The sequence below is a fragment of the Electrona antarctica genome, assembly GCF_951216825.1.
Source record: "Electrona antarctica genome assembly, chromosome: 3".
Taxonomy (NCBI): domain Eukaryota; kingdom Metazoa; phylum Chordata; class Actinopteri; order Myctophiformes; family Myctophidae; genus Electrona; species Electrona antarctica.
In genome coordinates, this window is record NC_136808.1 from 16853817 (window position 1) to 16867457 (window position 13641).

At 40.5% G+C, this 13641-nt stretch overlaps 1 protein-coding gene across 4 annotated transcripts in view; it reads left to right on the forward strand.

The window, feature by feature from the left end:
- ano5b (anoctamin 5b) overlaps positions 1-13092 on the forward strand; it is a 41083-nt gene extending 27991 nt beyond the window's left edge. For all 4 annotated transcript variants that reach the window (XM_079497608.1, XM_079497606.1, XM_079497607.1 and 1 more), the window contains 15 exons: positions 147-266; positions 1586-1701; positions 2517-2651; positions 2946-3051; positions 3434-3494; positions 3977-4128; positions 4230-4304; positions 5493-5721; positions 6534-6712; positions 7271-7368; positions 9298-9428; positions 9819-10024; positions 10135-10337; positions 10463-10568; positions 10685-13092. In XM_079497608.1, coding sequence (XP_079353734.1) covers positions 147-266; positions 1586-1701; positions 2517-2651; positions 2946-3051; positions 3434-3494; positions 3977-4128; positions 4230-4304; positions 5493-5721; positions 6534-6712; positions 7271-7368; positions 9298-9428; positions 9819-10024; positions 10135-10337; positions 10463-10568; positions 10685-10930 — 2163 coding nt within the window. In that variant the 3' untranslated portion in view covers positions 10931-13092. The remainder of the gene's footprint in view (positions 1-146; positions 267-1585; positions 1702-2516; positions 2652-2945; positions 3052-3433; positions 3495-3976; positions 4129-4229; positions 4305-5492; positions 5722-6533; positions 6713-7270; positions 7369-9297; positions 9429-9818; positions 10025-10134; positions 10338-10462; positions 10569-10684) is intronic.
- The last annotated feature ends 549 nt before the right edge of the window (positions 13093-13641 follow it).

The window sequence follows — 13641 nt, forward strand, 5'->3', positions numbered from 1 at the left end:
TTTGAAGGAGTCAAGGGATTTGCATGTCTTAATGACGGATGAATTGCAGATCTAACACTGAAGATTTTACTATGTGGAAATTGTTACAAACTAAATATAGACATAATGATCTCCAGTATTTTAACCCATTCCTTCCTTGTTGTTAGGTCTACTACATCCTGGCTCGTTGTCCATACTACAAAGAGGACCGCAAAGAGAAAGACAAGAAAGGCATCAAGCGTTTGCTCAGCAATGGGACATACACCGCAGCCTTCCCACTGCATGATGTAAGCCAAGGCAACAACTAAGAGAACTGCGTCGCTGTTGGGTGAATACATTGTATACCAAAACCGTTACTTTTCAAGAAATAGAAATAGAACCGGCATTCCAATCAATCCAATGTAGTTATTAAGTCACAAGCTTTTCTTTTTTGTTTTTACTGATAAAGCCCACAGACATCTTAACTATTCTGAACCTGCTGTCCTTTTGTGGACATGCCTTCATTGGTGAAATTCTTCAACAATGTTTAGTGTAAAACACATCTACAAACTCAGTTTGTGTTGCATTACATTCACAATGCATTGCAATCTTGTACATGTTCTATTTTCGCAATATGATGAAGTATAAATAGGGCTTCATGAAAAAACTGACATTGGAGATACAAGGTTTCCTCCAAAACGAAAGGCAAGGCAAGGCAAGTTTGTTTGTATAGCACAATGCAACAAAAGTGTAATTGATGTGTCCCAATACCACGGATGTACCATTTTGGCAATACTTTATATGATGATATGATATGATATAGTACTTTATTGTCAGTTCACACTGAAATTTGTCTTGCGACACAGCAGCCAAGTATGCAGAACACATGTACACACATTTGACATAACACAAAGAACAAGACAATTTACATACATAAAGACATGAAGACAAGAGCAATATCCACCGCTTAGATTATCCTGTGGCTACTACGACTCCTGATTAAGCCTCAAGGTCGACTGGTGGACAAAGGACCTCTTTAGTCTGACCTTATTGTATGCTGGTACACCATATCTCCTTCCTGAAGGTAGCAACCTATATTCTCCATACAACACATGCTTAGTATTAGAGGTGATATTCCTTGCTAACCTTAGGATGCTGTTATCATATATATAATGCATTATAAACATACTTATAAATTATAATGCACTATAACCCGCTTATAACACTGTATATTATAGTTATTATCACTCGTAAATATTCACAATGGTGTATAACAATAATCATAAAACATTATAAAGCCAATTATCATGACTAGGTGTAGGTGAAGGATCATAATGCTGTAGAAATGTTGGACGTGCACAGATTTCAGTGTTGTTTAACTGCCAACAAAACGTACACATTTCATCTGGATATTGCATTCCTTTTGTTCCCTGTTCAAAATGTCATGTTTAGTCATAATTCTCTTCCAGTTTATACTTTATAGTTACTCTGATTTGAACATTATTTCACAGTGGAACAACTGATTTATGAACAATTTCTTTCACTGTCAAATAGTTGATCTTAAATAGATGTTTATACTTCTGCTCAGCAGCTTATGCACTCTCTCTCTTTCTCTCTCTCTTTTTAGAGTCGATACTGGAAAAGGTCTAGAAATTCAGAATGTGAGAGTGAACGCTATAATCTGTACCAAAACTGGGCCAGGTTACTTAGTTTCTATAAAGAACAACCTCTTAACCTTATCAGGTGAGTAAGTAATATCTGGATATCTGTCATGTAACTTGAATGAATGAATGAATGAATGAATTAGGTGATAAAGGGAAAGAGCACATCAGCACTTCCGCAAAATAACTCAAAGTATAAAAAATAACTCAAAGTATAAAAACACAATAAGCCCTAAGGGTGTGCTCACACCGAGCTTGAATTCTGCCTAGGCGGACGGATTCTGCTGATGCTTTTCAATGGGAACGAAGCTTTTTTTTCCTTTTTTTTTTAAATCCTCAAATGGCAACAAACCGCTCCGTTCCCATTGAAAAGCATCGGCAGAATCCGCCGTCATAGGCAGAATCACAGTTGGGTGTGACACCAAAGTTCATTTCTGCCAATGCTTTTCAATGGGAACAGAGTGTTTCTTTTTTTCTTTTTCATTCCATTCCCATTGAAAAGCAAGCAGGTAGAATTAAACTTTGGTGTGAACCGTGTGACGCTACGCATGCCCTAAGACAACTACACATAACAGACTATGACACAAGTGGCGGTGGTGGTGGCTCCTGATGTGCTGGTTGGTGCCTTGCATGGTTTCTGCCGCCATCGGTGTATGAATGTGTGTGTGAATGGGTGAATGTAATGCACAATCTATGTAAAGTGCCTTGGATAAAGGCGCTATATAAATGCACCATTTACAAGTAGCAGCATCAGACAGCAGCAGCATTACAGTTTACTCTGGCAAACAGCCTACGCACCTTTACACATTTTAAATGTCTAAAACCTTGATTGTGTGGGGGTTTTTGTGTGGTGATTTTGTGATCTGCACTGATGTTCGCATAATCTATTGTTTACAGAAAATATTATGGAGAAAAGATTGGGATCTACTTTGCCTGGCTGGGGTTCTACACAGAGATGCTGTTCATTGCAGCTGTCATTGGCGTTGTATGTTTTGTCTACGGACTGCTCAGCTATGATGACAATATGTCTAGGTCAGTACCACCACCAGGGGTCATCAGTGAGCTCCTTTATGATTCATAAAATCCATCCATCCATCCATTATAATATAAAAATACTGATTAAAAGCATAATATAATTAATATTCAATTCCATTCAATACTACTGTCTACTACTACTACTACTACAACTACTACTACTACTACTACTACTACTACTACTATTTTACTTGGAAGTAGTAGCAGTAGTAGCATTATTTTGTCCTTCAGAATATTTCCATATGCATTTTTCCAATGTGTTTTCATGCTGCTGTTCTATTTGTCGTTAAGTAAAGAGATCTGCGATCCCTCCATTGGCGGTAGTATTGTGATGTGTCCACTTTGTGATAAGAAGTGCAGTTTCTGGAAACTCAACTCGACCTGTCTCTCATCCTGGGTAAGACCAGGAAAACCTTTCAATGCTGTCATTTGTAAACCATGGCAATTTATTTGGCTCTTTATTTCCAAATGATACGTATGAGTTATATATTGAATATCAGAAAGATATGTATGATTCCCATGTTCCTTCAAATCATTCCCAATTTGAATGACTTGTGACATGTCAACCACAGTCAATCAATCCAAGTGAAATGCACCCTTCTGTGTATGCAGTATGTCTGTGTCTGTGTCCAAATCTCAGCATGTCACTTTTTTTCTGGGATGCTAAGGAACTTATAATGTGCCATGCTCTCTCTCTCTCCTCTCTCCCCTCTCTCCTCTCTCCCCTCTCTCCTCTCTCTCTCTCTCTCTCTCTCTCTCTCTCTCTCTTTCTCTTCCAGCAATCCCATCTGTTTGATAATGAAGGGACTGTGTTCTTTGCCATATTTATGGGGATTTGGGGTAGGTGTCTGGTCATGATGCCCTCAGTGTGTTTAACCTGGCTTGTTAATGCATTCCCCACTGTTTGACAGATTGGGACAGTTAAAGGCTTTTCACACAGTAGCCAGCATCAATCTGTCCCCATACTGTTGTAGCCCAGATCTGTCCTTACTGTCGTAGCCCAGATCTGTCCTTGCCTCCAGTAGTTTTGGCTTCGTACTACAGTGGTTGCTTCAGTTGAGAAGACTTTACTATAATAGGGCCTAATTCTGAACAGGAATTATAATTTCGTATTATGGTGTGGCAGGGCAAAAAGATCACATGTTGTGAGATTGAAGATCTGCTATCTTTCATGCACGACACCACCATACAGCGAACTATAACTTAAGCCTATTAGCCTAGTCTTGTATTTATGTATTTAATGACATGTACAAAATAGGGAAGGAGGGGTTAATGTGGTTAAGATAGATTCTTATGTCCGTTCTCCCGTTCCGTTTTGTCAGTAACCCTCTTTCTGGAGTTCTGGAAGAGGCGTCAGGCCCGACTGGCGTACGAGTGGGACTTGGTGGATTTTGAGGAAGAACAGCAGCAACTCCAGATGCGACCCGAGTTTGAAATCAGATGCACTGAGAAGAGACTCAACAGGATCACTCAGGTAGGTAGTAATGCCAGCCTGTGTCATACATGGATATGAATGCAATTAAAAAAAAAACACTGATGAATCCCAGGTTATGCATATATTATTTCTTCTTTCAGGAAATGGAGCCATACCTACCTATGAAGAGCAAATGTGCCCGCTATTGGCTCTCTGGAGCAACTGTTCTCTTCTGGGTAACTGAATGCTATGCTGTGTGTGTGTGTGTGTGTGTGTGTGTGTGTGTGTGTGTGTGTGTGTGTGTGTGTGTGTGTGTGTGTGTGTGTGTGTGTGTGTGTGTGTGTGTGTGTGTGTGTGTGTGTGTGTGTGTGTGTGTGTGTGTGTGTGTGTGTGTGTGTGTGTGTGTGTGTGTGTGTGTGTGTGTGTGTGTGTGTGTGTGTGTGTGTGTGTGTGTGTGTGTGTGTGTGAGTGAGTGAGTGAGTGAGTGAGAGTGTGTACTGTGTGTGCATTGGTGTGTTGGCCAGATATCATCATCATTTTTCGACCGCGGTCGAGATCATGGTTCACAATCACAATCACAATGCCACACCAGACTTTCCGGTCCTTCATTGCCATCCCCAGTTCCTACTTACTGATGCATGTGTCCCTAGCGATGACATCAGGGAATGACAGTTTTCTACCTCTGGTCTGCTTTGAGGCAGAATTCCAGAGAAGAAGGGAAGATATAACCTCATTGTCAGCTCTGTAACAGTGGCCGGCAAACTGTGTTCTTCTGGATCGGACTAGTGAAGAAACACGAGGAAGGTTGCCGTATATTAGATTAGTTGATGGGTGGCTCTTCCAAGAGAGATTTTGCGCTCTCATTAGAAGGTGGGTGTAAGTGCCATCCAACCGTTTCTCTAATTTCTTTGAAAGTGTCCATGTCTTGGAGCCATAGAGTAGAATCGGCTCGACAGTCACGGTCGTCCTAAATATTTTTTACTTTGAACATCTCACTAAACTGGGATGACCAGATCTTATGCATGTCATTGCAAGCTGACCAGGCCATACCCTTCCTAGTATGAAAGTCCTTTTGGGAAGAAGATATATATGAACCCAAATACTTGTAGTCATCAACCTGAGTGTTGTTAAGTGGCCAGATATATCACTACCGCTAGTGCAACTATGTGTATGTGTGCACAATTGCACATCAATGCCTCCCTTGTTTTTTATACAGCGATGTTTACCTTACATCTTTATCGCTGATTTATGCTTAAATGCATGCCAGTGTCTTGGACAGAAAATAGCCAATCTACAAGCTCACAACATGTCACGCTGCGATGCATGGTGAGCTTGTAGATCAGCTATTTTCAGTGCGAGACCCAATGCCCATGTACAGTATAACTCATGCTTTACTGTACTGTATATGTATGCACTCTCAACAGATCTGTATGATAGTGGCCTGTATTATTGGAGTCATAGCCTACAGGCTGGCTGTGTTTGCAGCCTTTGCCAGCATCATGAAAGACAGCCCGACCAGGAAGATTCAGCTGGTGGGAAGCCTCATCACTCCCCAACTGGCCACCTCCGTCACTGCCTCCTGCATCAACTTTGTGATCATCCTCATTCTGAACTTCTTCTATGAGAGGGTGGCCATCTGGATCACTGATATGGGTGAGTGCTTTTCAAAAGTGGTGGAAGAGTCAGTTCTCTGTAATGAACACCTTAACTGGTCTCCTCTACATTTTTTGAGTGCTCAGATCTCTTTTTTACTTTTTTTTTAAAGATTTGTTTTTTGGCTTTTCTGCCTTATATTTATTATAGACATGCAGCAAAGGTTGTCATGAACGGGACTCGAACATGCGACGCGCGGTCAGGCCAAAGTCTATATGTGGCATGCGCCTGGACCACTTGGCCAGCAGGAGCCCCGAGTGCTCGGATCTCTTAAATTACACTGTAGCAATTCCACAGTGTAAAGATATTTTGTAAAAGTCCTGCGCTCAAAATCAATTCAGTGTTCAAAGGTATTTACATAAACATCACACCTGTGTGAAGTGAGGGGCACTCATATCATCGTACATCATCCATTCATTGTCAATGGAATTTAATCGCCAATTTGCTCGTCTACAAATGGCGAAAATTCTCCATTCATGAATATAGGAGGGACTAGCGCCCCTCAAAATCATACTTTAAGTAGCAAAAGCAAAAGTTCTCAACACAGAATGCCAATTTCAGAATCATATACAGCATTATGTTATTTGACGACAATATATGAATCATTAACCACCAACTTTGACCAAAGAAGGTTAGCTAGAACCATATGAGGTTGAAGTATTTGGAATACAATATATGTATTTGATCTTCAAGCACAGTATAATGTATGAACATTGAAACAATCTGGGAACCTGGAAAAAACTGGGAAATTTAATAATAATAATTTTTTACTACTACATGTTGATTCATATTGAAATGGTTTCTTTCCATAGAAATCCCCAAGACTCACCTGGAATATGAGAACAAACTGACCATGAAGATGTACTTGTTCCAGTTTGTCAACTATTACTCCTCTTGCTTTTATGTGGCATTCTTCAAGGGAAAGTTTGTGGGCTATCCAGGCAACTATACATACATGTTTGGCAAGTGGAGCAGACTGAGGAATGAGGAGGTCAGAACCTTTTATAACTTATCATATAAATCATATTGGCCTGACGTGTAGGTCATTGATTTGATTTTACATATCACAAATCCTTAGTTTCCATCCATAGTTGTATCTGTATCTGAGAGTGTAAAACTCTGGGTCCATTTTTATACTGTCAGAGTTAGATTTTCACCCAGGATTTGTTTCTGTACACATGGCATCCTAATTTTACCCATTTTGACCTGAGATCATATTCTAAAAATGTCTTCTACATCCTGACAGTTTTCTGAAAAAGCTATGTTTCTATGTCAGTCGTTCTTCGATTTTTCAAAAATAGCAGACCTACAAGCTCGTAGCGCGCCACTCAGTAGATCTGCTATTTTTCAATAGCTAAAGCATAACATAATGCTAACACCAAAAGGGGTTCCCACCCAGAATGGGTTAAGAACCTACCAAATGAACCATTGTCTGATTGTCCCGTGGTTGTCAATGCTGTATAATATTGCGTTGCGTGTGTATTTGGCTTCGCTAAACAAATGAATACACTTGATGCACACTGCTCTTTTGCATGTCTCTCTGTCCCAGTGTGACCCAGGAGGTTGTCTGATTGAACTGACTACACAGCTATTGATAGTGATGGCAGGAAAGCAGCTTTGTGGGAACATCCAGGAATCTCTGCTGCCGTAAGTCCCTCTCAACTCCCATTCATAAACTCACTGTACAATATTTCACCTATTCCTAACATTCAACTGGCGGCAAGAACATGTCACCTTGATAAATGCCATCAGTGTATGTCACAGTGGGAGAATAGATGAGAGACGAAGCTGAGATTAGGTTTGCCTGCCTTTCAGATCATTGGAAAATCAGATATTGAAATCACATCAAATCACATCACACAAAATGATCAAATAAAATCACATCAGATATTGCCTGGCTTCAGTTACGCTATCTTTAACTATGGAGGCATTGTTAGAGATATGAATTTGAGGTGAGACCCTTTTTACGGACACTTTCCATAACTAAATAATTAAAGTGTTATTGCACTTGACGGGTCAATGCTTTCAGTCTCCCACAGTGCTGTGAGCCCTGGTCCAGCTGTTCTGCCTGAAAAAACATGTATTTCAACTAATTCAGCTTCTCTAAGCGTCCGATTTATCAAGAAAGTGAAATGCCATTCACCCAGTTCACTTAAGCATGGTTGAGAGTACCTGAAGCAATATTATATTGTCTCGATATGTGTTGGACCCAAGTCCAGAACCACACAGGCATGCAGGCAGATAAAGTTCAATGATGATTTATTATCCAACTCATGATACCATAGATATTAAAAAAATCACACCCGTGTGAACTGAGTGGTGTAAGGTCTTATATAGACTGATCAGCTGTGGTCTGACGTAATGTCTGACGTAATGAAATCACACCCGTGTGAACTGGGTGACCATAGCAACCATGCTAATTTTTTACGAACAGACAGACAGACAGACAGACACGTAAACTAACAAAGCCAGTTGTAGGAGTGGTTTACACCACTCAAAAATAGATGCCTCATTGGCTGCTGCAGTTCGTTGGAGCGATGTGTGTTGACGGGAGGGCAGCAGAATGTACACCGTTACGCCGGAAGACGGCACACTATGTCACGCTGCCACTCAAGTGACTACTGGCCAATCACAGCGCATCTTTTCCGGGACTTATCAGACCCGAACATGCGCTCTGTGACGCACGCTCATGCTTCCGCGGGGCTTCGCAAGGAATCTCGGGAATTCTTTGCCCTCCCTTGAGCACATACGCTCCAGAGCCGAAAGGGGCGTCTACCGTTATATGTCTATGCATGATACAAGCTGAACTATGAACTGCACTTTATATTTATGTTTTTCCCTGTACGGTGTCGTCTTGTGTCTGTTGGTATGTGTTTTTTGTGAAAAAGGAATTCGCCCTTCCAATGCCAATCCAAATAGTTTAGCAACGGTTGCTATGCAGGTCAAGCTTTCTTCGCTGCTAACGTGCAAGGACAAGGATGGGTTGGGGAGGGACTTAGTGAAGGGCTAATTGAACGCACACACATTCCTATGTGTGCATACACAATGGCAAATAAAGGGCCAGTATGATACAGTATCTGAATCTGGCAATAAAGCAGGACATAGAAGGGCAAGCCACACCATGACAACATCTATAAACTCAACTGGCAAGGAAAAATGAACAGAACACAGGGAGGTTTAAATACACAAAGACTAACTAGACACATGTGAAACAGAACTACAATCAACACATGATTGGTTGAGACTGAACAGGACACAGGTGAAATACAATTGCAATGCAGACTGGTGAGAGTGAGACAAGACAGGTAGCAACAATTAGAGCAGACAGTAAACAGGAACTACACAATACAATTACACAGTTCATGACAAATATTCTCTCATTCACTTGCTGTAATTTCCTACTGGTAAGTGGTAATTAAAGCCTCTTGTCAGTTCTCTGGACATCACTATTTTATTCTCAGGCTTAATCAGATCAGATGTATTCAGACACCGTTGACCTGCCTGCATTGGTTGCTGTGGTAATGATATAACGACTAAGACACTTTGTATATCAGATTCGAATGCATTTATTTACAGGCTGATGCGAAACTGGTGGGGCAGCAGAAAGGGCAGGAAACAACCAGAGAACCAGTACAGTCGCTGGGAGCAAGACCATGACCTGCTGAACTTCAGCCAGATTGGGTTATTCTATGAGTACCTGGAGATGGGTGAGATACTCACCCAGATTACAGTTCTGGGTTCATATATCGGATAGATAGAATACCTCCTTATTTTATATACAAATATGTAAATTAAAAAAAATAGTAAATGATGTGATTTGGGTTTAAAACCCAAACTTTACTTTACTTTATTTAGACAAGACAATGCATATTAATGGACATTACATAAATGCAATGTAAAAACTCCGGATTTAGCAAAAATATTCATTCTCATCCGCAGTCCCCACATAAAAACATAAAACATAACAAACAAACAGTACCTTATATTAGGAAACAAAGCATTAAAAACATACATACACAACAAGCAAGCATTTGTCACTCATTAATCTGTTTTCTCTCTCTCTTTCTGCTCCCTTCATCCTCAACCTGCCCTTCCAGTGATCCAGTTTGGCTTCATAACCCTGTTTGTGGCTTCCTTCCCCCTGGCTCCTCTGCTGGCCCTCTTCAACAACATCCTGGAGATCAGGGTGGATGCCTGGAAGTTCACCACACAGTACAGGCGACCTGTTGCATCCAAGGCCAGAAACATTGGAGCCTGGCAGGAAATCCTCAATGTGGTGGCCATCTTGTCTGTCGTCACAAATGTGAGCTGTCATTCTATATTGTAGTCTGTCCCGTCCCCCCCTCCCTTACATTTGTTACTTAATCTCTATGTAAATAGTTTGACAGCCTTGTGTGGTTTCTCTTTTCTCAGGCATTTATCATGGCATTCACCTCTGACATGATCCCACGCTTGGTCTACCTGTATGCCTACCACAGTGGCACAGAGGCCAGCATGATGGGCTACATCAACAACAGCCTGTCAGTGTACAACATCTCACAGATCTCTGCTTACAGTATGCCAGAAGAAGGCGAAAGTCCTATCTGGTTTGATAGCTCCTTCATCACCACCTGCAGGTACTGGGGACTATGCAGTACGTGTGTGACATTGAATTGGTCATACATTTATTAGGCCAATGCCTTTAGATACATTATGCATTGCATTAGTGACACTACAGCTATACACTTGTTGATTTGTTCAGGTACCGTGATTACCGTTACCCTTCAGGCCACCAGAGGGAGTATACGCACACCATGCAGTTCTGGCACATCCTGGCAGCTAGAATGGCTTTCATAATTATCATGGAGGTAAATACAAATAATCAACTTATTTCTAGTACTCTGCAGCAACAGGTGCTCTAATCATTTGTCAAGGTGTATGTTACTAGATAATATTCAAAGACTCTCTGCCTCTCCTTCTCCAGCACGTGGTGTTTGTGGTGAAGTTCTTTGTGGCGTGGCTCATCCCCGACGTTCCTTCGGAGGTGAAGGCTCGGATCAAACGTGAACGATACCTGATCCAGGAATACCTGCATGACTACGAGGTGGAGAAACTCAAACTTCAGCTGTTGAGTGCTAGTGCTAGTTTCATGACAGAATCGCGGTCAGAGCTCTACCCTGGGTTCTGCTCTGCTACAGACAAATGTGAAGTGCTATCAGAGTGCCTGTAGTAGGCTATCACTTCCTCCTCCCACCACCCAAGCCTATATGGGAGTTCATTGTCGACCAAAATCATATCAAGGGCTTCTATCAGTGGGATAAAAGTGTTATTATCTGTTTATGGTAAAAAGCAGCTGTCAAACTATACTCCTATATTAGGATATGTGTAGAGGCAGCAAGAAAGACATTGATTTACTTTGTTTAAATGTTACAAATCTCGTTGAAGGCATTTTTTTGCACTTTCTCAGCATGTGCCATGGCAGATTGCTGGCACGGTGTTATGGTGACAGTGTGGGATATACCATTCCCAACTTAAAACCATGTATCTGAGTGTTCTCTCCAGTGTACATATCTTGACTAACATAAATATACCCTGAATGTGATGTAGGCAGTGGCGTTTAGAGCCATTAAAATATCAACTGCTTTTGATGCTTCAAATTAGAATGTAATGACGAAGAGTTGAACCCTTCAGATAATGAACCTTGTGTGTCAGTTTTGAAAGGTTTTAAAGTCTACATACCTGCAGTTAGTATCTCATTCAAATGGTTTGACACCCCTTATTACTTTTTAGATTAATGAATGAACAGTTTATCATATATTGTGTTATGGGAGAGTATAGTCGATTTAAGCTATCAACTTTAAGTAGGCCCTACCTCCGATAATGGTACTGATACTGTAACACCCAAAATATGTGATTGCATATGTTCTGCCTATAGGAACCATATGTTATTTATAATCAAATGTACAATCCCCTTAACAACTTGCTGTGGGGCCAAACCTGTGCATTTCCCAATAATATACAGTATGACAAAGGGGGTGTAGAGGAAAGAGTGATGATACACTGGTAACTTAAAAGATGTTACAAAATGCAGGTGTACCTGTGTGTGCACTTTGAAGTTGTGAAGTTGAACAGAGATATCTGCATTCCAAATGGAATTTATTTTACTGCTGTTGTGACATTCCGAACACACAGCTCTTCCTAGACTTCTCTCCTCTTCGTCTGAAGTCTGAGGAAGGTTTGTTTACTTGGAACGTCACAATAGCAGACTGATTGCGGGTATCTTTGTTCAACAAGGTATTTTTTGAACCAGCATATAATCTAATGGGCATTGAGATTTGCAAGTCTTTTTTATCCTATATCTGTATGGTTTTAACTGTAGACCAAGTTTATCAGCCCTCCCCCTCCTAGTTGAAGATGAACTTTAAATGAATTGCTTCTGATACTGTGCATTGGCTATTAATCATCCCTGTGTCTATCTTTATGATGGATGTTGATTGATGATATGATGAATTGAATTCAAATGGATTTGTTTCGATGGTAACATGTGGATATGGATGTTCAGTTGCTGGTTATTCACTGTTCATACAAGAGTGTGTTATGCATTTACGATGCATCAGAAGAACGTTATTTATTGACACGTGGCTGGTTCCCAAAGTGTTTGTGTCTGGAGTCAATTATTTACTTTTACTGTTCATTTTATAGAAGTTCATTTAACTATATTTGAGCATAATTGTTATAATACATGTCTACTTCTGCTACAAATAGGATTGGAAACAGTCCTTTTATTTCTTTACAGCAGCTTAGCCCTTATATGTCGTTTGTTTTCAAAGTTTCAAACGTTCTTAATTATTTGTTTGGGGGGTATTTCTTTGCAGCAGAGTCTAGAGTTCTTTGTATGTTTCTCATTTCTATTCTAATTTGTTTTACTGTTTTGTGCTGTGCTTTATGCACTTATTCCAAATGTCCAGGTATACCATTAATCACTATTGACAGTCAAATCGTTTACAGATCTTGTATGGGTTTAATATGATAAGCAGACAGATTTGTGTCTGTTCTCTGAAAAAACAAAGATGACTTAATGCCTGCCTGATCCTGTAAAGTGCAAGATCAATTTTACTGCCGCAAAACACCTGCCTTAAATACTTATGTTTACCCATTTTGTATGTTTTTTTCTTCCTAAACCCAGCATTGCCTATCACAATTCAAATGTGTCATATTTCATACTGTTCTTGCTATAGAGGCTAGTCTTTTTTTTATTGCAAGCTGGCCATGTTTTGTTTGCATGAATTGCTATTGAGTGAATGCTTTGCGAATTGAAATGTAATGTTATACTGTTTATTAACTATAATTACAGTCATGGTAACATTGATAATAAATGAAGGAATACTACAATTTCAGTCGGTGGATGTGCAATGTGTAATGTGTTTGATGAGCGCCAGATGGCGCTCAAGCTCCACGAAACATTCAGGAATAATATTGATATCTTCCCATCCCCTTTGTGTTCAAATTGTATAAGAATACTTATAATACCAACGGCAGCACATTATTATTATTATTATTATTATTATTATTAGAGTGTGTGTGTGTGTGTGTGTGTGTGTGTGTGTGTGTGTGTGTGTGTGTGTGTGCGTGTGTGCGTGTGTGCGCGCGTATACGTGCGTGCGTGCATGCGAGATACATGGGGTGGGAGGGGGGCAGGGAGGTAGGGGAGAATTGAGATGCCTAAATTATTGATGGGATGAGGACTCGGAGTATTCGGGGGGAAATCCACTCCTGTTCATTTGGTTTCCATGGCACCGCCCCTGGGAGGTAGTTTTCATATATGCCATTCACTACCCTGCAAAAGCACAAAAACAGCAGAGGAGACGAGGAAAATAAATAATGCTTATTGAAGTCTATATATACCGTTGTTGTTTTCACTATTCAGCTACGAAATACGCA